General features: G+C 42.8%; 1 protein-coding gene across 9 annotated transcripts in view; it reads right to left on the bottom strand.

Moving 5' to 3' along the window:
- The window catches only part of LOC127007794 (kelch-like ECH-associated protein 1), a 41,681-nt gene that overhangs the window by 2,400 nt on the left and 13,827 nt on the right, over window positions 1-25,454 (bottom strand). For 2 of the 9 annotated variants that reach the window (XM_050879106.1, XM_050879103.1), the window contains exons 2-9: window positions 4,034-4,684; window positions 3,278-3,391; window positions 2,940-3,104; window positions 2,358-2,507; window positions 1,997-2,172; window positions 1,531-1,633; window positions 1,071-1,237; window positions 279-904 (exon numbers count right to left, since the gene is read on the bottom strand). In XM_050879106.1, coding sequence (XP_050735063.1) covers window positions 279-904; window positions 1,071-1,237; window positions 1,531-1,633; window positions 1,997-2,172; window positions 2,358-2,507; window positions 2,940-3,104; window positions 3,278-3,391; window positions 4,034-4,237 — 1,705 coding nt within the window. In that variant the 5' untranslated portion in view covers window positions 4,238-4,684. Of the gene's footprint in view, window positions 1-278; window positions 905-1,070; window positions 1,238-1,530; window positions 1,634-1,996; window positions 2,173-2,357; window positions 2,508-2,939; window positions 3,105-3,277; window positions 3,392-3,823; window positions 3,920-4,033; window positions 4,685-6,054; window positions 6,217-9,387; window positions 9,689-20,741; window positions 20,767-25,454 lie in introns of those variants that run through there. The other 7 variants (XM_050879109.1, XM_050879107.1, XM_050879105.1 and 4 more) reach the window with 7 other exon arrangements.

Raw genomic sequence — 25,454 nt, 5'->3', positions numbered from 1 at the left:
ACCACTCAGTATCCACACCTAAAGGAAGTAAGTTCATATTGTTATGGACTCAATGCTAATGAGATGAAACAGAACTGAATGAATAAAACTTTAGTAATCCCCTGAAAACTTATATTATTGAAAGATTCTGAACTCCAGAAAATATCCTACCAATTCTCTTCCTCTAACTCTTTAAGCCATTCATATACTTCTCTCCTAGATGTGGCAACTAAATACAATTTAACACAAAAGAGTTCAAGGAGTATGAAAATAATTAATACATCCTTGGTCACACTCACCCATGACAAAGATCTTTCCATCCCAGACAGAGACAGTCATGGCCGAGCGCGGGGTCTTGATGGGCGCCACGGAGGTCCAGGTGTCCGTTTCAGTGTCATACTTCTCCACAGAGCACAGCTGGTGTTGGCCGTCATAGCCGCCGATGACATATATGCTGTTCCCTAGCGAGCACACACCGGCACCACTTCTGGGGATCTTTATGGGTGACACAAGGGTCCACTGGTTGTTCTCGGGGTGGTAACACTCCACCGAGTTGAGGCGCTGCTCCCCGTTGTATCCCCCCACGGCGTACATAAGTCTGTTCACCACCGCCACCCCCACCCCCATCCTGGCACAAGACATGGGCTGCACCAGCGTCCACTGGTCGTCGTCTGGCTCATACTTTTCCACCGTGCTGTGGCACATGGCACCGTTGGCCCCGCCCACGGAATACAGTTGGCCGTCCAGCACAGCCACACCCAGGCGGTTGCGAGGGAAGTTCATCCTGGCTCGTTGCCTCCACGAGTTGGTCAGTGGGTTGAAGGAGTCCACCCAATTACTGTCATGGTAATTGCCATTGGGCAGTATGTTCCTCCCTCCTACAGCATAGAATATTCCTCGTAGGTAAGCCGCTCCCAGGCCTGACCTGCAAAATTTTTTTGTTGATCAATAATTTTGAAAAAAAAAGTCTCCTTTAAAAATATATAAATGACCTCACCATTTGACAAAATTTGAATATGTTGCCAATAAATTCATACACAGTGTCATCATCTGGCAGCATATAAGAGCAAGGCCAGGCAAGAGTTGGTCACCTTGCCACAGGGAGCCTGGACAGCTGCGTCCACTGGCGATCCTCCACGTCGTAACACTCCAGCGTGTCCAGACTCTGGCGGTTGGAGTAGCCTCCCACCAGATAAATAACACAAGGTGCATTGGGCGTCCTCTCCTTCTGCATGGGTGGCTTGTGCAGGGTCAAATCCTGCAGGGGAGAGATAAAACAACTGTTTCTATTTTCTACTCCTTGGATTCTATATTCTTTTGTCCTGTCAGCCATCCAGTGTGCCATGGACTCATTTCTCAAGGCTCTTTGATTATTATTGCTAGGACGATTCAGTCTCCTGTTATCACTCCTTATCACCTCACATCCACTGCATCTTGAGGTACATTTAAGTTCAACTGTTTCCTCTTTTTCTTTTTTCTTTTTACCTTTCAGCTCCTTTCTTCCCTTAAAAAAAAAAAAAAAAAAAAAAAAAAAAAAAAAAAAAAACTCACCTCAAAGATCTTGGCGAGGTATTCCCTGCAGGCCGGAGCCTTCCTCAGCAACTTGCAGTTCTTCATTTGTTCAGTCAAGAATCTTGGTGACAGATACTGACACCTGGAGAAAGCAAACAGCATGAGTGAAACACAAAACTAGAATGAACAATCCCTTGAATATTATACACTACTTCTTATGTTCATGAATGATAAGCTATAAATCCTAACTACTGTATTTACTGGCATAATAATATATTTTGAACATTACCTTTAGAATTTTTAAGTATAGTCTATCAGCAAAATTATATAACTGAGTGTGCAATGCTAGTTCAAAGCTCAAGTGGCATGTCAACTGATATGTTAGTGACAAACAAGCAAAGTGGAGCAATCATTTTGAGGACCAGCCATCAGATAACCTCCATGATGCAGCGTCTGCTTTGAGTTTATTTGTCCTGAAGCAGACCCGACACGCCCCCCGGCTCACCTCACTGCCTGGAGGATGTGCTCCATCTTGGGCTGGCGGCTGTCCTCGTCGTGCATCACCCACTTCAGCACGGCATTGTACACGTCCTTCTCGTCTGGCACGTTGAGTTCGTCACGCTGGATCAGGTTCAGGAGCTGACAACTTGACAGCTGCAAAAACTCCTCCTCCAATGACACCTGGAGAAGAGCTTTTCATTAATTTAGTTTTATGATTTTAACATGTAATAAAAAGTCATTTAATATATGAAATTTACACTGCATTTTTACTTTCAGGCATAGAATTAAATATTCAGCTTAATTTACATAATAGTCATATCTTGATTAATGACAATATGTTTTAAGCCATTTTCAAGCACACTTGCCTCAGAGAAGTGCTGCTCAATGAAGGTGTTGGCCTTGCGGTACAGGTCCATGCAGCCGTGCTGTAGTGCAAAATTTGCAATGCCGATGGCATTTCCTGCCTCAAGCTGCTGCTCAAGAAAGGTACAGCAAGCGTCAATCACATGATTCATCTGAAAAGTACACACCACCATAAGGACACACCCTCTTAATCATCTACATCACCAGAAACCCATTCCTTAAAACAAGCAGAGGGGGAGGGACCAAGACTAGGCTTACACCCACAGGAATGACTGCCTTACTAAATCAAATACTGTCATTTCAGACCCCAACGCTGGGCATCACCATTACAATCACAGGACAGAACACACACCACATAAAATCTACGTATAGGAATTAATGCAATACATATTTCTTTCATTACACTCACTCACAGAACTCATGACAAATATCATACACTATTTAACTCAGACTACAAGATTGATGTGTCATGATATATTCCACAGCCTACCCAATATGGGGTGTCCTGTGTATGGCAAGAAATAGAGGACAGCACTGGCTGGTGGTGGTGGTGGTGATGGCAGTATTTTAGTACCACTACTGACCTGGAACATTGTGGCAGCAGGCAGGAGTTGGCACACCAGCATTTCATTGATGACTATCTCGCCAGTGTACATGAAGCAGAGGAGGTGGGCCAGGACGGTGGGGCAGACACCCTGCAGACGCACGGTGTCTCGCTCTGACTCGCGCAAGCCCCCTGTAAACATGGCCTGATGACAGATATCATTACTTTAGCTACGATAAATTGTACAGCATGTGTTGATAGAAACAGATGGCTGCATTACAGGGAAAAGACCTCTCAAGGTTTGATCCTTTGCATATATAAACTCAACTGCTTTAGAACAATATAGTCAAACCTCCACTACCAAATACAAACATTTACCTTGAAGTAAGGGCTCGCCGCTGCCAAGACAATCTTGTGGCCATGGAAGATCTCTCGGCCCACTTCCAGCTTGACGTCAGTGAGCATCTGGTTGCTTTTCATCAGAAGCATCATCTGGAAACAACAAACTTGACCTAAGACAGTGATTCTTAATCTTTTCCTGCCTCAGTGCTGCCTTGCAGTCAGCCCAAGGCAGTCCAGCACCCCTTTATATCTTGTTACAGTGCTTAGCATAACATACTTATATTTCTATCACAGAAGCTTTCTTCTAGCACCCTTTTACATTGATTTCAATACACCAAGTTAAAGGCTGGCCTAAGACTGAAGTGTGTAATGAAGTTTTCAAAGTTCTTCAGGCAGATTTAATGTAATGGCCACAATATGCCAAGTCATTACGGTGAACTATTCAATTTACAAGATTCTAAGAGGGCGGAAGATGCACATTTTCAGGAAACAGTGATGATGAAAATGACTGGATGATTAAGACAAATATAAAGGAAGGAATGAAGCCTCGATCTCTCGTAGCTTCACATCACCTATAGTCACCGTACACGAAGTTTGTCCAGTAGCCCCGCCCCCTCTTCCACAGCTGGGGAGCCGATTGGTTGAATGGATGAAGCTTGGAGTTAGGAGTCAGTGTTACTATGGAGGGAGAGGGAGGAAAAGGGAGGGACTTCTGGACCAACTTACTGTGTGGTGACTTTTCTTTTAAAATGAGCATAGCAGGTCTTTAGATTAATTATTGCTCAGACTCACCTGAAAGGCATCATTCTTGTACTCAGAGATGCAGAACTTGATCTCCCCGGAGTCCCTGTAGGAGGCACCGGTGCAGTGGCGGACTCTGATGCAGCCCCTCGCAGCCCCCCCTCCACCGCCCCCCATGCTGCCCCCACGCCCCATGCTCGCCCTCCCCCCACCCCCAGTCTCGTCCATTTCTATATCCGAGTGCCATGAAGCCATTTTCGTGAGGACACAAAGGTCAGGGAACGTTCCACCCCAGACCACCTCGGACAATTACTGTAAACTCCTCCAACTCGGTGCCCCTTGGACCAAATGTCGAGTCTGTCTTTGGCACTGTCCACACGAAGGTAACCTGGCACAGCTTCCCTCCAACTTGTTCTGGCTCTTATATATCCATTTTTCATTCTCTAGGATTTGCTTTCACCGTTTCTGGTTTCTTACATAAAGTTCACCGACACTTGCTGCACGCCCTTCACTGCACACTCTATCTCCTCCTCTCCCCGGCACCACGCTCACTGCCCTTCCTTGGAGATGTATCGCTCAGGGTAGTGCACAGTCTCCAGTAGCCAACCGTTCCTCTTCGCGTCCATTCTGAAGGCCGGTGTGAGCCATGCGATGAACCTGGAAAGCTGCATCCTGCTTCTCCCAAACCTCCATGCAACACATCTGCAAGGAATGAACCAGTATGAATGAAGTGCCAAATAATCATGCAAGATAAAATTAAGTTGCTACAGGCAGTCAGAAGCTCTTAACATACCAGTTTTAGCATACCATTTTTTCTATATTTTATGCACACCAAAATTGCCTGTTAACTAAACAAAAACAACTATGATAAAAAAATGAACAGATTAGTTGTGGTATTTAATTAAATTTGCATAAAACAATTGCAGGAATAATATCTCATTAAATCTTGTTGAAATTAGCTTCACGCCAGCCTAGCCACAAAGAATTAACATCACACCAAGACACATATTGTATGCGGATCATGTTGCTAACTAGCTGGTGGCCCTCAGTGAAAAGAAGTATCACATGACCCACAGTACAATGCCCCCAGTGTGTGTCATCCATCACGGCTGCTGCACACACTCTGGCCTCATCTGACACCTGGACATCCACACAAACAACACTACACAGCACTAAAAAACACTTGGCCGAGAATGTTGTCTTTGAACATGATTATTACTATATCTACAATATTATAAGGTAGGATGAAAATGCTGTCTTTGAGTATTCAGAGTGATATCTATGTCTATAATGAGATAGAATGCAGGAATAACAAAGGTTTCTCAGCTTTAATATGCACTCAAGGGTAATCTACACAATCACTATAATGAAATCACACACTACTGCAGAATGGACACTTGGTTGTACTATACTTAATTTTAACATATCAATATATTTGTCTAAAAAGGGATTAATTTGTCTACATCAAGTATGAACCATAGGACTAACTTTCTTCAATCATTATTATGCAAAGGGTATTTTCTCTATATAAATAGAGGTATAAATAGAAGATTGCACTGATTAGAATGTAGACTAAGATTCAATACATAATACAGATCTAAATGAGGTATGCAGTGTGGTAATAGATAACCCTTCTCACTTTTAATCATGCAATAGACAACACGGTAAATATGCAGAATCACTACGCGCCTCCAATATTGCTCCCACGGCATTACTAGCCTTTCCAAGCAATCACATGCTGTAGTGTTAATCTAGTTTTACCGGCGCATCAAACATATATGTACTGCAACTACAAGTGATGATAAGGAATAACAGATAATAGTCTTGTCCCCTTCAACAAAATTAAAACACCATTCCTCTACACAAACAGGCATAACAGAACACGTCAACAACCCCAAATCACTACAGCTTTCCATGACCTGACCCACCACCACCACCACCATCACCAGGTAACATAGCCTTGACCACAGAGTCCAGGTATGCGGTTAACAACACCAATTACCTTAAAAAATGAAACGTAAATCACAAACACCTGCATTCACACACACACACACACACAAGCACACACATACAGAGAGAGGAGGTGATGGGGGAGAGAGCACAGGTGAATCCCAGGTGTAACAAGTTCGATTCCCGTGGGTCACCTCGGGTCATTATCAAAGAAGGGGAAGCACAGGGGAGAGCGTAATCCCTTGCCCCAGCCTCCGCGAGTGTTGCTAACTCACTGAGCCCCCAAGTTCCCTCCCCCATTCCTCAAAGCCTCAAAGCTGCCAGAAAGTAAAGAACAGAGAATCATGTGTATCTCTCTTTCCGGGGTTGGTTTTGTCAGGCGCGTCCACCTATTTCCCATGGCCAAAAAGAAGGTTAATCGGGTTCCCATGCGTGTGTTTTTAGGTTCATGGTACAGACGAAGGGTCACACTACCACCAGAGTCATAATACTAGCCCTGGAAATGCCCATAACTCCTACGAAAGCCTTGTCAAATGTGTGTGTGTGCTTGGACGTATTCCTCTTTTCGGTGAGCACTGTCAAACGCTTCCATAATTGACTTCAACTATTTCCAAAGGCCAAAAAGAAGGTTAATCGGGTCCTCATGAGTGTGTTTTTAGGTTCAAGGTACAGAAGAAGGATTGAACTACCACCAGGGTCATAAAACTACCCCTGGAAAAGCCCATAACCCATACGAAAGCCTTGTCAAATCTGTGTGCTTGAGCGACGAAATGTTTAAAAATATGACCATGATCAGTTGAGTCTCCCTTCACACCGCGCCTCCCTCGTTGCCACACACTCGTACTTGCTCATCTATTTGTTTATTACGGTAAAATAGACGGATCAGGACCTAAACGCACTATAAATTCATAGAGAAACAAAATACCCACAACATACCATAGTCTACTCTTGCAATCGACCAAGAGAACGTCCAAGAAAAGATATATAAGAAAATCATGCTTCCATACCTCTCCTTTTGACCACCCAGCCGCCAGGTTTGATTAGAGGTAATGCACAGGTAATACTACACCTAGGGACGTATTAGAGGAAATATGAAGTCTAATGGTGTGGTCAAGGCAGATTACTGACTAAAAAAGGTGACTGTGTATCGTAATAGTGCCGGAGTTTCTTCATATACGTGAACACACATGTGATTATACTGCTGGAATTTATGTCAAGGAAGCTGCTGTTGTCACTACTGCTACTACTACCACCACCACCACTACTACTACTACTACTACTACTACTACCACCACCACTACTACTACTACAACTAATAATAATAATAATAATAATAATAATAATAATAATAATAATAATAATAATAATAATAATATTAATAATAATAATAATAATAATAATAATAATAATAAAAGAAGAAGAAGAAAAAGAAGAAGAAAGAACAGGAAGAAGAAAAAGTTAAATAAGAAAAGATGATCAATGCAAGAATGCAATATACGCAGTTAGACTGTTTTCTTTTATTTCCTGGGACGGACGGACACAGTCACACACACACACACACACACAAGTTGCTTCCTTGAATGATGAGGATGCAAGGGCACGCAGAATGCACACGTGCAGGTACACACACACACACACACACACACACACACACACACACACACACACACACACACACACACACGACGGAGTTACGTATATTAAAGAAAGTGTGGCACACTGAATTCAATGTGGAATAAAATCCGTCGAATAACATTTGGCAAATGTGGATAAAGACCAGCCTGAAATTTTCAAATATCAAGTATTGCAAACACACAAGTAATGTAATAAACTACTACTACAACAACTAATAATAATAATAATAGCAATAACAATAATAATAAATAAAAATAATAATAATACGTACACAATTCTGACAGCCTTAAGAAGATAGGACAAAGAAAGACATGACTAAGGTACACACTAAACAAACGCCTTGCAGGTAATAAACACAAGAAAAAAATATAAAACGCTCACATCCTTGAGAATGTAAATTACGGTTATGAAAGATAGTATTACCTCAAATCCTTTTACAAACAATTGAGCAAGAACACACACACACACACACACACACACACACACACACACACACACACACACACACATGCTGCCAAACAATTCCCCAACCTGAAGTAATCCTCTCTCTCTCTCTCTCTCTCTCTCTCTCTCTCTCTCTCTCTCTCTCTCTCTCTCTCTCTCTCTCTCTCTAGCTCACAGCGTTGCACCCGCTGACCTACCTCAACACAGCAGCTGACACACGCCCGCCGCTCCCGTGCTGTGTAAACCCTTTAATTGGGGTTGATATGTGGTATCTTTCATTTTTTAGACCCCCCCCACCCCCATAACCCTTACCTTGCCTATCTTAAACCACACACACACACACACACACACACACACACACACACACACCAGCCTCCTTTTTCTTCATATTTCCTGCAGCTTGCAATAAAATGATCTTGGGCGGGCTAATTATTATTATCCTCGTGGGTTTTGAAAATAATCCCCCCAGAAAATTAAGCAAGGTCGTGTCAGCTATTCTTCCTTCAATCCGATTATGAAGAAACGTAATTAATGCAAGAAAAAAAATAACTAAAAGCTATCTGAACGTCTATGGGGTAACTTGGGCGACACAACAACTAACGGAGTAATGCTGAATGTTAATGAGTTGATAAATGACTCATGACCGCTGGCTAATACGTCCGTTCTAGGCTGTTTTTGTGCTCTTAACTTTTTCTTATATAAGACTGACTTAGCAAGATCTTCACGACTCCAAAAAACGAGAAAGCGAGTCCTTGGCGTGTGTGTGTGTGTGTGTGTGTGTGTGTGTGTGTGTGTGTTAGTGCGTGCTGCCGTGCCCTCTGCCGAGCCAGGTCGAGGCTGATGAGGCTGCTGACTCAGCGTGGCGCGGCACCTCCAATACCACCACCACCACCACCATCACATCACCACCACATCACCCCCACCATCACACCACCACCACCATCATTACACCATCATCAACAACACCACATCACCACTACTACCATCACATCACCACCACCACCATGACAACTACCAACACCACTACATAATCACCAAGCAAACTACGTAACTCCTCCACTACCTCCACACACACGCACAACCAAACTCCCCACCCAACCCCCATGACTCATTCTAGCGGACACACACGGTCACGTAGCTCAACATCGTGAGGTTTTCAATACGGTAACAACGCTGCAACACTTCCTGAAACACACTCATGCTGTAACCTACGCTTGCGACACCACACCCCACTAGTGCACCGGGCCAGTGTTACCAGATTCTCGCACTGGCAACACTCCCTACATCACATTTCCGGACCCCAAACTAAAGCCACATCACTGACGGTATTCAAAGTTCCCATGAAAACCGTATACTATCGATCTTCATTTCCTTACTTTTGGGTGAGAAAACGAAGTATACGATGTGCTAAGTAAACGACAGGCTGGTAACGCTGACGACGGAGACCACAGCAACGCAACGCACACACAAGGAGGTCACTCTTACCCCGAACGTCCCCCGTCAAAGGCTGGGCTGCCACAGGAATCGTCGTCCACTGGGAGGAAGGGGAGCACGGGAAAGCCAGAGGTGAAATAGTGGCGTGTCATGGTGAGAAATGGCTATCCCAGACACGTGCTGCTGCCTGGCCCTAACTGGGGGTTCAAGAGAGGGTGGGTTACGGGATGAACGGTGCCATGGTGCCTCTGCGACTGCTCTTCTTTTCTGCTTTCTCGCTCTCGGCACGAATGTATACATACCAACACCCACTTATCTTGATCTAAAAACGGTGCCACTACTGCTCTCTGTTCCCCTTTCCTTCCCTCCCTTCTCTCTCAGGGTTGGTTACGGGATGAACGGTGCCACGGTGCCTCGACTACTGCTCTTCTCTTCATCCTCCTCTCCGCTCTCAACACACAGGCACACATACACACATCCAAGGAAAATAGAGGGGAGGTATCGTCACCCATCTCTATCTATCATTTCTATCTTATAACGGTGTCTTTTATCCTGTTCTTTTTCCCTTTCTCTCCCGCTTACGTCACACATACACACACATCCACACTCAAGGGAGATAGAAGAGGAATCGTCACCTGTGTCTATCTTATAATGGTGTCTCTATTGCTCTTCTTTTCCCCCTTCTCTCCCCTCTCAACACACATGCACACATATACCCACACCAAAGGAAAATGGAGATGTATCGTCACATATAACTTAAACAGTGCTTCTTCTGTTCTGCTTTCCCTTTTTCTTTCGACACATAACACATTCACACCCAAGGAAGATAGTAGAGGAATCGTCACCTATCTCTATCTTATAAGTGCCTCAATTGCTCTTCTTTTCCCCTCTTTTCCTTCGCTTATGACACACACACACACACACACACATATACACACACCTAAAGAAGATAGTGGAGTGGTATCATCATTCGTCACCCATCTCTATCTTCCTCGCCCTCCTGCCTTGATGAACACCCAGTAGTGAATCAACACGCCTAGCCTAATTGCAGGACCGGATGAATAAGTAAGCAGATACATGAATAAATCTCTCCTACGGCTCGGGACTTTCAACGCACTCGTAAGTCAGAGTATACTGTTGATGGTGGTGGTGGTGTGTGTGTGTGTGTGTGGGGGGGGCTCAAACAAACATAAACACTCATTCACTCACCATGGAGCAGAGGATGTATTTATAAAAGAGGTCACGACGCATGCTACTGAGGGCGACAAGTACATACATCTTCTCGTGACCCCAGAGACCGGAGCAAGTGAACCCTGTGTGTGCCTGTGTGTGGTGGTGAGGGGTGGAGGTGTGTGTGGGTGGGGTGGGGGAAGGGGGGAGGCGGCAAACAGATACCACTCTTTAAATATCATCTTCATATCTGACATAATGAACGACACCCTATCAGCCATCTGGTCCGGTATATTCTACTTCATTGGTCATTGGTCTGTATTTTTAAACGCCTCTGCATCTCAGTCTGCCTGTTTTTAAAGACTCTCGTAGAAGTTCTAATAAAAAAAAATGTGGAAACTGATAGTGATAGCAGTTCACCCGTTTCTTGCTTCGTCATCCTGCCTGGCCAGTTTGTAAGAGGAGAGTTCACCTTGACCTAGGAGCTTGAATGTGTAGGCTATCCGTGTCTTGTAGAGCGTGTTGGGATTAAGAACAAAAGAACATCTAGACTCTTACAATACAATACTTACTATACTCACAATACTTTTTTTACAGTAAAGGAAGCAGCTCAAGGGCAGAAAAAAAGTAATGAGAAAAAAAAACCGCTAAACACTGCCCCTATTAAAAAAAGAGCTCAGATACTTACGATTCTACGTAATATATATATATATATATATATATATATATATATATATATATATATATATATATATATATATATATATATATATATATATATATAAGTCACCGGCACAGTAAATTAGTCTAGAAGCCCTCCGCCCCCTCCTTTACCAAGCCTCCAAGGTAAAACATACTCCTAACTCCAAGCTCCTTTCATTCAGCCAATCATCTCCCGTGGATATGGAAAAGGGGGCGGGGCTTCTCGGCCAGTGTTTAGTGTACAGTGACCTCTTTTTTATTTTCTTGGTAACGTGTGCTTGCAGTGCAGATAAATAAACTTAGCTATCATGTTTTGTTAGTTCACTAGGTTCAATTTCCCCATGACTCGTGTGTATAAATCTATCTCTGCCTTCTAAAACGTGTTGGGATACGATACTCACGATTCTTATATGATTCTAGTTCACGTGTGCTTGCAGTATACACACAATGATCTCAGATAATTATAGTCGTAATGGGAGCCCGATACGATTTAGAATATGGACCATTATCGGCACGGCTTACATAATAGAGAAAGGAGGTCCCAAGTATAATCGGTCTTCTCGAGTTTGTGGTGTAAAGAAAACATTGGCGGTCAAGTTTTATCTCACCCTGCTTTGTCACTTCAAGTTCATACGGTCCCACTTGTCCTAAACGTGTGTGTGTGTGTGTGTGTGTGTGTGTGTGTGTGTGTGTGTGTGTGTGTGTGTGTGTGTGTGTGTGTGTGTGTGTGTGTAATAAAAAAAACCTTCGCTCTTATGTTTTGTAATTCCGTAGGTTCCACTTTTCCCAGAACTCGTTTATATGTATCCGTGTAAAACGCGCTGACTCACGATTCTTTTATGATTTTAGGTCACGCGTGCTTGTTATATACTGAGAGAACTTCGCTATATAAGTTCATCAGGTTTCAATTTTCCCAGAACTCGTATATTATGTTTATCAGTGTATTTGTCTTATAAAACGCGCTGAATATAGATACTCACGATTCTTATATGATTTAATGTCACGCGTGCTTGCAGTAACTTCGCCATGTTTTAATAAGTTCATCAGGTTCTAATTTTCCCAGAACTCGTATTTATTGATGTGTCAGGGTATCTTTATCTTTTAAAACGTGCTGAATATAGATACTCACGATTCTTACATGATTTTAGGTCACGCGTGCTTGCATTAACTTCGATATCTGTTTTAATAAGTTCATCAGGTTCCAATTTCCCAAGAACTCGTATATGTTTGTCAGTGTATCTCAATCTTATAAACGTGCCGGAAATAAATACTCATTATTTTTACATGATTTTAGGTCACGCGTGCTTGCAGTAACTTCGCCATCTGTTTTAATAAGTTCATCAGGTTCCAATTTTTCCAGAACTCCTATATGTGTGTCAGTGTGTCTCTGTCTTAATAAACGTGCCGGAAATAGATCCTCATTATTTTTACATGATTTTAGGTCACGTGTTATTGCAGTATACAGAAGAAAAAATCCTTATCATGTTTTGTTAGTTCATTAGGTTCAAATACCCAGAACTCGTATCTATTATGTATGTTGTTATGCCCAGTATGTATGCCTTCGTGTTATTCATATGCATGTATTCGTCTATCTTGCAAAACGTACTGAAAAAAAAAACGAAAAAAAAAAACGCACCGACTTTCTTAACATATAATTTTAGATCACGTGTTCTGTCATTACGTATGTTTCCCCCAAGGTCTTCCTCACTCTCTTAACTTTATTTTATGTTAGAGCATGCGGAGGTGACGGCAGGGGTGTGAAGGGGGTAGGGGAGGGAGGGGGGATCAGACAGGAAGGAGTGCTGGCGGGCTGACTACGGTAATTACACGTACGGTGGGCTGGTGGATACATGAGTCGTGACCGATAAAGGAACACTATCAGGGCTTGCTGGCTGATCTGTGGACGATTACTTCATGTGCAAGCAAAGCCGAGGAGGAAAACATGGCAAAACTAACCCGAGTATGCTTTATTGACGTATTTACTTATTTACTTGACATATATTATTGACACACTCATTTATTTTGTTGGTTTAATCCAGCATGTGTCGGTGCAGGCAAGTTTATGTATTTCTTTATTCATCTTTTTATTATTAGTTATTATTTTCGTGCATTTCTGAAGTCGTAATCAAAGTTTTCAGATAATTCTACTACCACCACCACCACCACCACTACTACTACTACTACTACTACTACTACTACTACTACTATTACTACAACTAGCTACTACTACTACAAAAATATTAACTTTGAATATACTCTTTGGTTTTCATTGAAACTGAGAATAAAACCATACACACACACACACACACACACACACACACACACACACACACACGAACACACACACACACACACACACACACACACACACACACACACACACACACACACACGTCTACACATTTTATTATTAGGTGCATGTTTTACCTCGTCACGCTTATAGCCTTCGTACACCATAAAACTATGAAATTGACGAGACACACACACACACACACACACACACACGTCTACACATTTTATTATTAGGTCACGCTTATAGCCTTCGTACACCATAAAACCATAAAATTGACGAGACACACACACACACACACACACACACACACACACACAAAGCACGCGACGAATCTCCGTGGATCACATGTCGGCTTCTTCTAATCTACGTGTGTGTGAAGGGACGGAGGGGGCGTGGGAGTGATGGATAGGGGGGCGAGGGGGGGAAGAAAAATGTATCCAGCCTGGTGTTCCTTGTTCCCTCACCCCGGCGCGATAAGGAGGCACCCCGTAACCGCACCCCGCGCAAGGAAAGATAAGGTGACAGTAGCTACGTAGGTGGGTGTCAGTATTCTCAGACAAAATTTTCCGCCTCCCACATCAACTATCTCCAGACGCCGAAAATTAGATCAATCGCGTTCTACTAGTGTATGTGTGTTTAGGCGCTGGGAAATGTTGAAGAATATGCCCCGGAAATCACTGCTTCATCAGTCGTGACATTGGAAAGGAAGGGGGAAGGGAAGGAAGGGGGAGGCGATCATGATTATCCGATGGGGTCCTCTATAAAATGTTTTCCTTAATTAAAATACGAATACATATCATTAATCCATCTCTCTCTCTCTCTCTCTCTCTCTCTCTCTCTCTCTCTCTCTCTCTCTCTCTCTCTCTCTATTTGCAACTCAATCACGAAATACGTAAACAAAAGCGTATTGGATCTCATTACATATTACTTAGTAGGTATGAGTGTGTATGTATGTGTGTGTGTGTGTGTGTGTGTGTGTGTGTGTGTGTGTGTGTGTGTGTGTGTGTGTAAGTATAGAGGAGGTATCGGGCAGCTCTTCAATATACAATTCCATGGATTCGTAGAAATGTTAATGTGTTTATATTAGGAAAAACCCTGTGTGTGTGTGTGTGTGTGTGTGTGTGTGTGTGTGTGTGTGTGTGTGTGTGTGTGTGTGTGTGTGTGTGTGTGTGTGTGTGTGTGTGTGTGTGTGTGTGTGTGTGTGTGTGTGTGTGTAACAGCCGAGGAACCGAGACACTCCTTGAGGAACGCTACAAAAACTGCTGACTTCCGCCTTTGACAGCATGCATAAAAGGGAGGAGGAAGAGGAGGAGGAGGAGGAGGAAGGAGGAGGAGGAGAGGGTCTTCCTTCAATCCTTCAATCTGATACGCCACCAGAACATAACCCACAACATGTAACCTTGCAAACACGTGAGTCCTTTTGCGTAGACTCCTGCTAAGAATGGACACCCACGTGACTCCCCTTCCTTCCCCTTCCACCGTCACCCTCCCCATTCCTCCACTTCCCCAGTCACCCTCCCCTTCTTCCTCCTCCCGCCCCTCCCTCTCTTCCTCCTCTTCCTCCTCCTCCTCCTCTTATGATCTTATCCCTTCCTCCCTCTCCCTTTTATTTATTCCTCCCTTTCCCACTCATCCCTTTTTCATCCCTCCCTCCAGCTTCTCATCCCTTTCTTATCCCTCCCTCCTCCTCCTTATCCATAACTTACTATCTTCTCATCCCTTTCTCCCTTTCCCTTTTATCCCTTCTTCTCCCTCTTATCCCTTCCTCCATCTACCTTTTATCCCTTCCTCCCTCTCCCTTTTATCCCTTCTTCTCCCTTTTATCCCTTCCTCCGTCTACCTTTTATCCCTTCCTCCCTCTCCCTTTTATCCCTTCCTCTCCTTATTCTTACCTCCGTCTCCCTCTTCCTCCTCTCCCTTCTCTTCGTCCTTCTCCCCAAGCACCCCCACGTTGTTCTTATCATATCAGTGCAAGGGAGAGGTAAGGTTCTAGCAAGCAGCATCAGTGAAGGTGAAAGGCAGGCGTGTGTAAGATAAGAACTAGAAATACAATCGTAGTAAAACCATTGCTAACAAGATAAACTAAAAAGGAGAAAGAAACGAATTATTAACAAACAAAAGAACAGCACAGTGGAGTGATGTACAGTCCTGGAGGCCGTACCAAAGGCTAATTCCACTATTCCATCTAAGAACCACAACAAGAAGAACAGCACAGTGGAGTGATGGACAGTCCTGGAGGCCGTACCAAAGGCTAATTCCACTATTCCATCTAAGAACCACAACAAGGAGAACAGCACAGTGGAGTGATGGACAGTCCTGGAGGCCGTACCAAAGGCTAATTCCACTATTCCATCTAAGAACCACAACAAGAAGAACAGCACAGTGGGGACAGTCCTGGAAGCCACCAAAAGCTAATTCCACTATTCCCATCTAAAAACCACAACAGAAGAACAGCACAGTGAGTGATGTACAGTCCTGAGTCCGTACCAAAGGCTAATAATTCCATTCCATCTCTAAGAACCACACAAGAAAGACAGCACAGTGGGAGATGGATGGACTGGAGGCTGCACCAAAAGCCTTTATTCCATCTAAGAACCACAACAAGGAGAACAGCACAGTGGATTAATGTACAGACCCCGTAGCAAAGGCAACTCCCACATTTCATCTGGATCTGAGGCGTGACTATACAGAAAGGTCATCAAGTACGGATCACTAACCAATTATATCCGAGTAACATCTTCGTAAATACATAAACGATCACCAGACGGCGGGATAAACAGAACTCTTCCTAAGGGGACCATATTCTTAAGGAGCACGTGGGTTAGCCCTTTAATCTCGTCGCTCAGAGCAAGAGGTTGATGTTTCGCTGATTTTTCGTCTTTAATTTCGATATCTTTTGGTTTAGTTTAGTCCTCCTTTTCATGAGATCATCCTTTAAACATAACACACTTTCGACATGGCTTTCGTAGCTTTTCTGGGTAACAGGGGTAATTTCATGACCCTTCTTTACCAAAAAACTATAAAAACACTCATTAGAACCCGACTGATCTCCTCTTTGGCCTCTGAAAATAGTTGATGAGAGGCAAAGCGTTAGAGATTTCCAACCTTATAGTATAGTGTCGAAACTCAAGACTTGCACATGGGCCGTGAGGATAAATAAAACATAAGAAGTAAAATATGGTCGAGAGTGCAGAATAAAGTACAATAGACAAGAGTAAAGATCTATAGGGTTTGAAGACGAGAAGAACCGAGCTAGCCAAGAAATCTGTGCTTGTGGAGAATATAGAAACCTTTTTTTTTATACAGAAAAGGAGACAGTTCAAGGGCGTGTAATAAAAAATAAAACAATAATGAAAAAAAAGCCCGCTACTTACTGCTCCTGAATAGAGTACAGAGGAGTGGCCAAAAAAGAGAGATCAAACCTAATGACACCTTAATACACTTCCGCCTCTAACGTCAACTACTTCCAAAGGCCAAAAAAGGAGATGAATCGGGTTCTAGTGAGTGTTCTTTTATGTTCTAAGAGGGGTTCTTCTTAGACGGGTCAAACTACCACCAGGGTCATAAAACTACCCCTGGAAATGCCCACAATTCTTATATGCTTCCTCCCCTCACATCACTATTTTCAAGGGCCAAAAAGGGGATAAATCATATTCTAGTGAGTGTTCTTTTAGGTTCACGGTACAGAAGAGAGGTCAAACTGCCATCAGGGTCATAAAACTAGTACCCCTGGAAATGCCCACAATTCTTATATGCTTCCTCCCCTCACATCACTATTTCCAAGGGCCAAAAAAGGGATAAATCGGATTCTAATGAGTGTTCTTTTAGGTTCACAGCGCAGAAGAGAGGTCAAACTACCACCAGGGTCATAAAACTACCTCTGGATATGCCCAAAAGATGCACGAAAGCCTGATCAGATGTGGGTGTGTAAAGGGGCTATTACACTGGGCAAATTTTCCGTGGCTCTTCAGTCAAACCACGATTTCCGCTAGCGTGGTTCTCATTTGTTTCTTGTTATTGCTGCTGCTGATGATGATGGTGAGTAATACCGCCGTTCTTCAAGGAACTCTACCGTAGCTTTGGAAGATCGTGGACTCGTCAGAAAACCACGGAAACATGAGAACCACGCCAGCAGAACTCGTGGTTTGACTGAAGATCCACGGAAAATTTGCCCAGTGTAATAGCCCGATAAGTCACGAAACGTTTGAGACTATGGCCCCCCTGCAGGAAAGTCCCGTTATCGTCACACGTGGCTAAAGAGACAACTCCAGCTCCCCGCACGTGACCACAGCGACGCGTGGATGACAAACAAACACGCAACCTTTACACATCCCACCCCTCACCCCAACACCACACACACCTTAAGCCTCCCCCTTCCCTCCCCCACCCCCCTCGCCCGCCAAGGACCCCTACGATAAAGCCAGTGTGAACGGATGAGTGCCTCTATTACTTTTTTTTTTACGTTTTTTTGTGGTGGAATAATCCCTTGCTCGTTATTTTTTTTCTCCTAAGGGGGAGTGAAGGAGTGGAAGGGTGGAGTAATGAGGGGAGGTGGGGTGTGGGGAGAGTGGATGGGGTGTGGGGAGAGTGGATGGGATGTGGACGGAGGGTGGAAAGTGGGGTGGATAACAGTTGTTGTTTTCTCAATTTTCTTCTTTATTACGATTCAGATGGATGGAAGGAACAATATGGAGAGAGAGAGAGAGAGAGAGAGAGAGAGAGAGAGAGAGAGAGAGAGAGAGGCCATTCCTCCTCTCTGTCCCCCCACCTCCTCCCCTCTTCCCCACCCCGCTCCTTCCCTTGCAGCTGATCCATGATTCAGCTTTACTCAGGGACGTTTGTTCAACATCGTACGTCCGCCAGCAGTGCGCTCTCTCTCTCTCTCTCTCTCTCTCTCTCTCTGATCGCAGGAACGTGTCATTGGGTTTTATCAAGATTATTAGTATCGCGATAAGACAACCCGTATCGTACGTGTTGGGGTTTGGTTGACGTGCATTTGGAATTTGCAATCGAGTAAGTTTTTTTTCTGTCCCTTGTGTAACTTTCCCCTTTTGTCTGTCAGCATGATTGACAGACATGGGACCAACTGTGTGTGTGTGTGTGTGTGTGTGTGTGTGCCAGCATTTTCTTGAACAGGGTGCATGAGCTGAATCTCTTAACACGACATTTTTGTGCCGGTGTCCACACAGCTGACGGCTTGTTACTCATCATGACAAAGAAGTGAATGACATGAAAGGAAATAATCGTTAATTAGATGACATAAGTGTAATATACAAAAAAATAGCAAAAAAATGTCACAAAACGCATATTTAGGTCAAGCGTGTAAACAAAAAAATAAGGTTGTCGGAGAATAAGATAAGCCTGTGTGTGTGTGTGTGTGTGTGTGTGTGTGTGTGTGTGTGTGTTAGCACGGTTGTATTAAAATAATATTGAAGGACAGCTTGATATTGAGTTTTTTTTTTTTTTTACAGCAGACAGCTCAAGGGCTTAAAAAAAAGAAAACGAAAAAAAAAGCCCGCTATTTACTTCCCCTGAGTGAACATTTATATTCTCTCTTTGGTGTGAATGAAGAAAAAAATATGTAAATGAGTGAATAATAGAAAAAAAATAACGATAAAACAATAACAATTACAGGAAGAAATAACAGTAAACAAATAAATACACACAAATAAGCTCACACCAAATGTACTTCTTTAAGCCTCTCTTTTGGCCACTCTGCTAAACGCTTTTCTTTATAGGGACCGTGATTAGCGCTTTTTTTTCTTTCATTACTGTTTTCTTTGTTTTTTGTTGTTTCCCTTGACAGGTTTCCTTTACTATATAAAAAATAAAAGATAAGAAGCCACGAGCAAAATTTACCCACCGAATGAGAATGAGAGAATAAGAATGAGAGAATGAGAGAAAATAAGAATGAGAGAAAGTGAATGCGAGAGAATAAGAATGAGAAAATGAGAATGAGAGAATGACAATGATATAGAGAAAATGAGAAGCCGCGGTCCTCTTCGTCTGACCTCTCCTCCCCTGAATCTGTGCCTCTCAAGCTGGTGTCCCTCTGAGTCTTGGCCACTCGTCCCCTTTGTCCAACCCTTGGCACTCCCACCCCACGCCCTCATTCTCATTCTCTCTCGTTATCATTATCTCTCTCATTCTCATTATCATTATCATTCCCCCTCATTTCCGATCTCTCATTCTCATTCTCTTTCTCATTTTTTTCTCATTCTCTCATTCTTATTCTCTTATTCTCATTCTCTCTCATTCTTATTCTCTCTCATTTTCATTCTCTCATTCTCATTCTCTCTCATTCTCATTCTCTCTCATTCTCATTCTCTCTCATTCTCATTCTCTCTCATTCTCATTCTCTCTCATTCTTATTTTCTCTCATTCTTATTTTCTCTCATTCTCATTCTCATTCTTATTCTCTCATTCTTATTCTCTCTATTTCTCATTCTCTCATTCTTATTCTCTCTCATTCTCATTCTCTCATTCTTTTTCTCTCTCATTCTCATTCTCTCTCATTCTTATTTTCTCTCATTCTCATTCTCTCATTCTTATTCTCTCTCATTCTCATTCTCTCATTCTCATTCACTCATTCTCATTCTCTCATTCTCATTCACTCATTCTCATTCTCTCATTCTTATTCTCTCTCATTCTTATTCTCTTTATTTCTCATTCTCTCATTCTTATTCTCTCTCATTCTCATTCTCATTCTTATTCTCTCTCATTCTTATTCTCTCATTCTTATTCTCTCTATTTCTCATTCTCTCATTCTTATTCTCTCTCATTCTCATTCTCTCATTCTTATTCTCTCTCATTCTCATTCTCTCTCATTCTCATTCTCTCTCATTCTTATTCTCTCATTCTCATTCTCTCTCATTCTCATTCTCTCTCATTCTCATTCTCTCTCATTCTTATTCTCTCTCATTCTCATTCTCTCTCATTCTCATTCTCTCATTCTTATTCTCTCATTCTCATTTTCTCATTCTTACTCTCTCATTCTCATTCTCTCATTATCATTCTTATTCCCTCTCTCGTTCTCATTCTCCTACTTTCACGAGCACCACCACTAAAAACGTAAGGACAATGAATCAACATAAACAAACAGGTATCGTATTAAACACAGCACGCACTCACCACGACAAAGAAGGAAAACGCCGAAGAGATGTCAAGAGTGGAATGTGTGAACCGCTTCCCTTCCTCTCTTCCTTCCTTTCTTCCTCTCCCTCCCTTTGTCTAGCCCCTCACGCCCCCTTCCCGTCTTCTTTCTCATCCTCTTACTCGCATTCCACTCGAGTTACAGGCAATGGTGAGTTGGCACAATTGGAAGCAAGAGGAAAACGAGGGGGGTGGGGGAGGGGGCTGGAAGAGAAAGGAGAGGGCAGGGGAATGATGGATTTATTTATTTTTTGTTCGGTGGGGGAATGAAACTCTAAATTAAAAGTTGGCAGAGGAGTCAAAAGTTAGGGCAGGGGTCAAAAGTACATATTTAGTTTGTTTTAGAGTATTATTTGTATTCTTCTTTATCCTTTTCATTGATTTTTTTTTTCTGACTGACGTATATTTGCAGCGACCTTTTTTTTATAGTGTTATTTGGCGCAGGGGTCAAAAGTAAATGGGTGGATCTAATTACTCTCTCCTTCGATCCTTCCCTCCTTTCTCATTTCAGTATTTTCTCCTTCAATCTTTTCTTTCAGTCCCTATTTCTTATTTGTTTCAGTGTTATTCTCTCCTTAAACTTTTCTTTCCTCCTTTATTCACTATTATTCCCTCCTTCAATCCTTCCTTCTTCTATTCCCACTTTCTCTCTAGCTTCAATATTTTTCTCTCTTTCATCCATATTTCTTGCTGTCCCTCTTTTCTCCTGGTTTTGAGGGTGAGTGAATGGGTTGCTGGGTGGACGCGAGGAGTGTGTGGGGTGTGTAGGTATGTGGTAGGGTGGCAGAGGTGTGTGGGTGGGTGGGAGCATGGCAGGGGTTGTGGGTGAGGAGATGGGTGGGAGGGTGGCAGGGTCTCGGGGGGAGGGAGGGAGGTGGGTGGCAAGGGTTGTGGGTGGGGTGTGTGAGGTGGCACGTGTTACCTAATAAGATAACCTTCACCACAAGGCCACCGAGCTGCACCCTATCATCATCATCATCATCATCAACATTATCCGCAGTCAGAGCTGTTTTAAGGTGAAACCAATACATGGATCCTTTTATTTATTTATTTATTAATTTATTTAGTCTATTACCGCCCGCCTCTGCGTATTGAAGGGGAGTATAATGTTTCCTCGCTGTCCTTTTGTATTTGTTTGTCTGTTCGTTTTCAAAATACCCATCTAACAAAACATGGGTTGACACATAGTCCTCGAGTACATAGGCATATATACAGGTAAATATTTCACACAACAAAACGTTACACTCAAAGTCGTACCTATACAAGCTGGCTAATATCCGAATGCAAGAGTTAACCAGTATATCCATCTTCTTTCTTTCATCCCTTTCACTGGTAAACTCCGGAACAACAAACAACCTTCTCTCGACTTCATTTACTCCTACCTTTGGCAAACTTCTCCAAGGTAACTCCCTAACCAACCAAAACTGACCACTCTTTTGTGTATATACCCTATTCTTCTTTTTTTTCTTTCTTGAAGACCAGTGTTGTGATTATTTTCTTATCTGGATCAACAACCTTCTCTTGACTTCCTTTCCTCCTTTCTTGACAAACTCAATAACAACTCCTTAGCCAACCTGATAGCTCCTTTGGGTATGTATTCCATTCCTTTTTCTAGAGGACCAGTGAGTTGAGATTTTTTCTGCACCAATAACCTTCCCACGACCGCTTTTCCGTTTTTGAAGATACCCTAAACTTAACCTAACCTAACAAAACCCCAAACAGTTACTATAGGTCTTGACTCAAGAGAATTCACATGTGCTTCCTTACTAATAAGACTTTCTATGCAACAAAGTGGGGTCAGTCTTTGCAGATTTATACCATAAGGTGCTGGCTATCATGTGTTTGAAGATACCCTAAACTTAACCTAACCTAACAAAACCCCAAACAGTTACTATAGGTCTTGACTCAGAAAATTCATATATGCTTCCTTACTAATGAGACTTTCTCTACAACAAAGTGAGGTTATTCTTTGTTGATATATATCATAAGGTGCTGGCTATCATGTCTTTAAAGATAACCTAAACTTAACCTAACCTAACAAAACACCAAACAGTTTACTGGTGGTCTTGATTTAGAAATTTCACATATGCTTCCTTACTAATGAGACTTTCTATACAACAAAGTAAGGTCAGTCATAAGGTGCTGGCTATCATGTGTTTGAAGATACCCAACTTCCTTGGAGTTTCTATTTTTCCAGAAACTTTCCCACTTTTCGCAATCCTACACACACAAAAAAAATAATACTGTATCATCATTGCTTTGAATTTCGCGCGGCTCTTTTCGTAACATGGCGCCTGTGATAAAGCTAGACAAATTATCGTCCTGTTCTGTGACTTTAGGGTGGGGCAGAGGGAGGCGGTGGTGGAGGTTTAGAAGCTGTGACGCCATCAGATAACAGCTTGAATTACACAGCGGAAATTTGAGTCACATTTACACACACACACACACACACACACACACACACACACACACACACACACACACACACACACTTCGTTATACTATATTTCCTTTTTCTTTCTATGAATTAAGACGTCAACAAGCACACACACACCCCAAAAAAATCGTTCGTGATACCCTAATTTTCCTTCCGATTCTTTTTTTTTTTTTTTGTGATAGTAGTATGTAGTTGACGTGTGATAATCTCTCTCTCTCTCTCTCTCTCTCTCTCTCTCTCTCTCTCTCTCTCTCTCTCTCTCTCTCTCTCTCTCTCTCTCTCTGCGACTAAATCAGAGGCTCAAACTTTTTAGTAACACGTCTCCTCTAGGAACGGATCTTTCCCTCCAGTTCCCCTTGCATATTAGCCCACGCTCTTCTGAATCTAATAAACACTCCAGCAGCAGAAATTCGACCCCTTCCCCCACCCCACCCCCCACCCCCCCACCCCACACACACAGTTAAATGTCCGTAGCAAAATATAAGAAAAAAAAAACTTATCACAGCGAAGGAATGACGGAGTAATATATTCGAAAGACAGTAAAAAAGAGAAAAAGAGTAAGAGAAAGAAGAACAATGTAAAAATAGCGAGTAACATAAGGCAACAGAAGGTGAAGATAAAAAAAAAGATTGTAGTAAAATAGAGGGAAAAATACACCTCGGACTGATATTCCACGCTGCATAAAAAGAGGAAAGGAAGGCTCGGTGTCACTGGCATTATGCATTCACTTTGCACTCCCGTCGGTTTTCTGAGACGCTTCCATCTCTCACGTCAACTAATTACAAAGGTGGAAACTGAGATTGATCGGGTTTCCATGAGTGTTTTTTTAACGCTCATGGTACAGATGAAGGGGCAAACTACCACCAGGGTCATAAAAAAGTATCCATGGAACTGCCCAAAACTCCTACGAAAGCATAGCCAAATGTTTAAGAATATGGCCCACTCTGTCCCTGCGTTCGGTTCACACACTTCCCTTGCGGCTCAGTCCAGTAGCACCCACACCCCAGTATACAGGTTAGGTGCTTCCGATGTGGTGTTGTGTTGTATAAAATGTAGGACAACCACCGGAAATTTACTACTCGCTAATACATCCAGCGTGACAAAGCACAAATCAACCCTATTCTTGCCTCGTATGAATGAATAATAAATATGAAGAGGAAAGTAAGTAAATACCTATCTTTCGGCCACTCCTCTAACTCTTTTTAGGAGCAGTGAGTAGCGGGCTTTTTTTTCATATTTGTTTCCTTTTTTTATGCCCTTGAACTGACTCCTCTGCTGTAAAAATAATAATAATAATAATAAGGAAGACGAGTAAATAAGTAAATAAATAAACAAATCAGTAAAGGTGAAATGAAAGTAAAACAGACCGATATAAATGGCTAGGCCTATCTAGAGTTACTATCCTGCCAATCCCCTTCCTTTACCCTCCTAAAGTATTATACATAAACAACTGATGACATAAAAAGCTGTCTCACTACGTCACTACCCTCCCACTTCCATTCCTTAATCCCACAAAACATAACATAAACGATCAGTGACATACAGCTGCCATAATACCTAAGTAACTACCCTTCCATTCCGACATAGCTGGCATAATAAGTAACTACGTACCCTTCCATTCTGACATAAAGCTGGCAAAGTAAGTAACTACCCTTCCATTCCCTTTCCTTATCCTTCAAAAGCCTCACACAGACAAATAATGACAAAAATAGCTGTCTCACTAAGCAACTACCCTCTATTTTCATTCCTTTAGCCCACACAAAGCGTTACATCAAGCCAACACACCTGTCCAGTCGAGGCGTCAGGTAGGCTCGTTAGCGAGTCATGCACTCAGGTAACACAAAGATAAACGACTTCCACGACGAAAAAAAATGCATGACGTCGCAAATGTTAAGGTCAAAGTCATGGAGCACAGGTGTTGGTGGTGAGAATAGTGGTGGAGGTGGTGGTGAGGAAGGTGGTAGGGAAAGGTTGTGGTGTTGGTGGTGGTGTGGAGCGATGAGGTTGTGGTGGTAGTGTAGTGGAGTTAGGGGGAAGGTTGTGGTGGTGGTGGTGGTAGAGTGAAGTGGAGAGGAAGGGTCTGGTGATCGTGAAGTGGTGGTGGTGGTGGTGGTGGAATGGAATGAAGTGGAATGGGGTGGATTCAAAGTAAAGATAGTATTGGTAGAGTGGAACAAAGGGAAAGGTTGTGGAATGGATAGAAGTGGAGTGATGGCGAAGGTTGGTAGTTGTAGTGGAGTGGAATGGGGTGGATT

The sequence above is a fragment of the Eriocheir sinensis genome, chromosome 36, assembly GCF_024679095.1.
Source record: "Eriocheir sinensis breed Jianghai 21 chromosome 36, ASM2467909v1, whole genome shotgun sequence".
NCBI classification, from domain to species: Eukaryota; Metazoa; Arthropoda; class Malacostraca; order Decapoda; family Varunidae; genus Eriocheir; species Eriocheir sinensis.
Note: the sequence above shows the minus strand (reverse complement) of the source record. Positions and strands in the feature narration are given on the sequence as shown.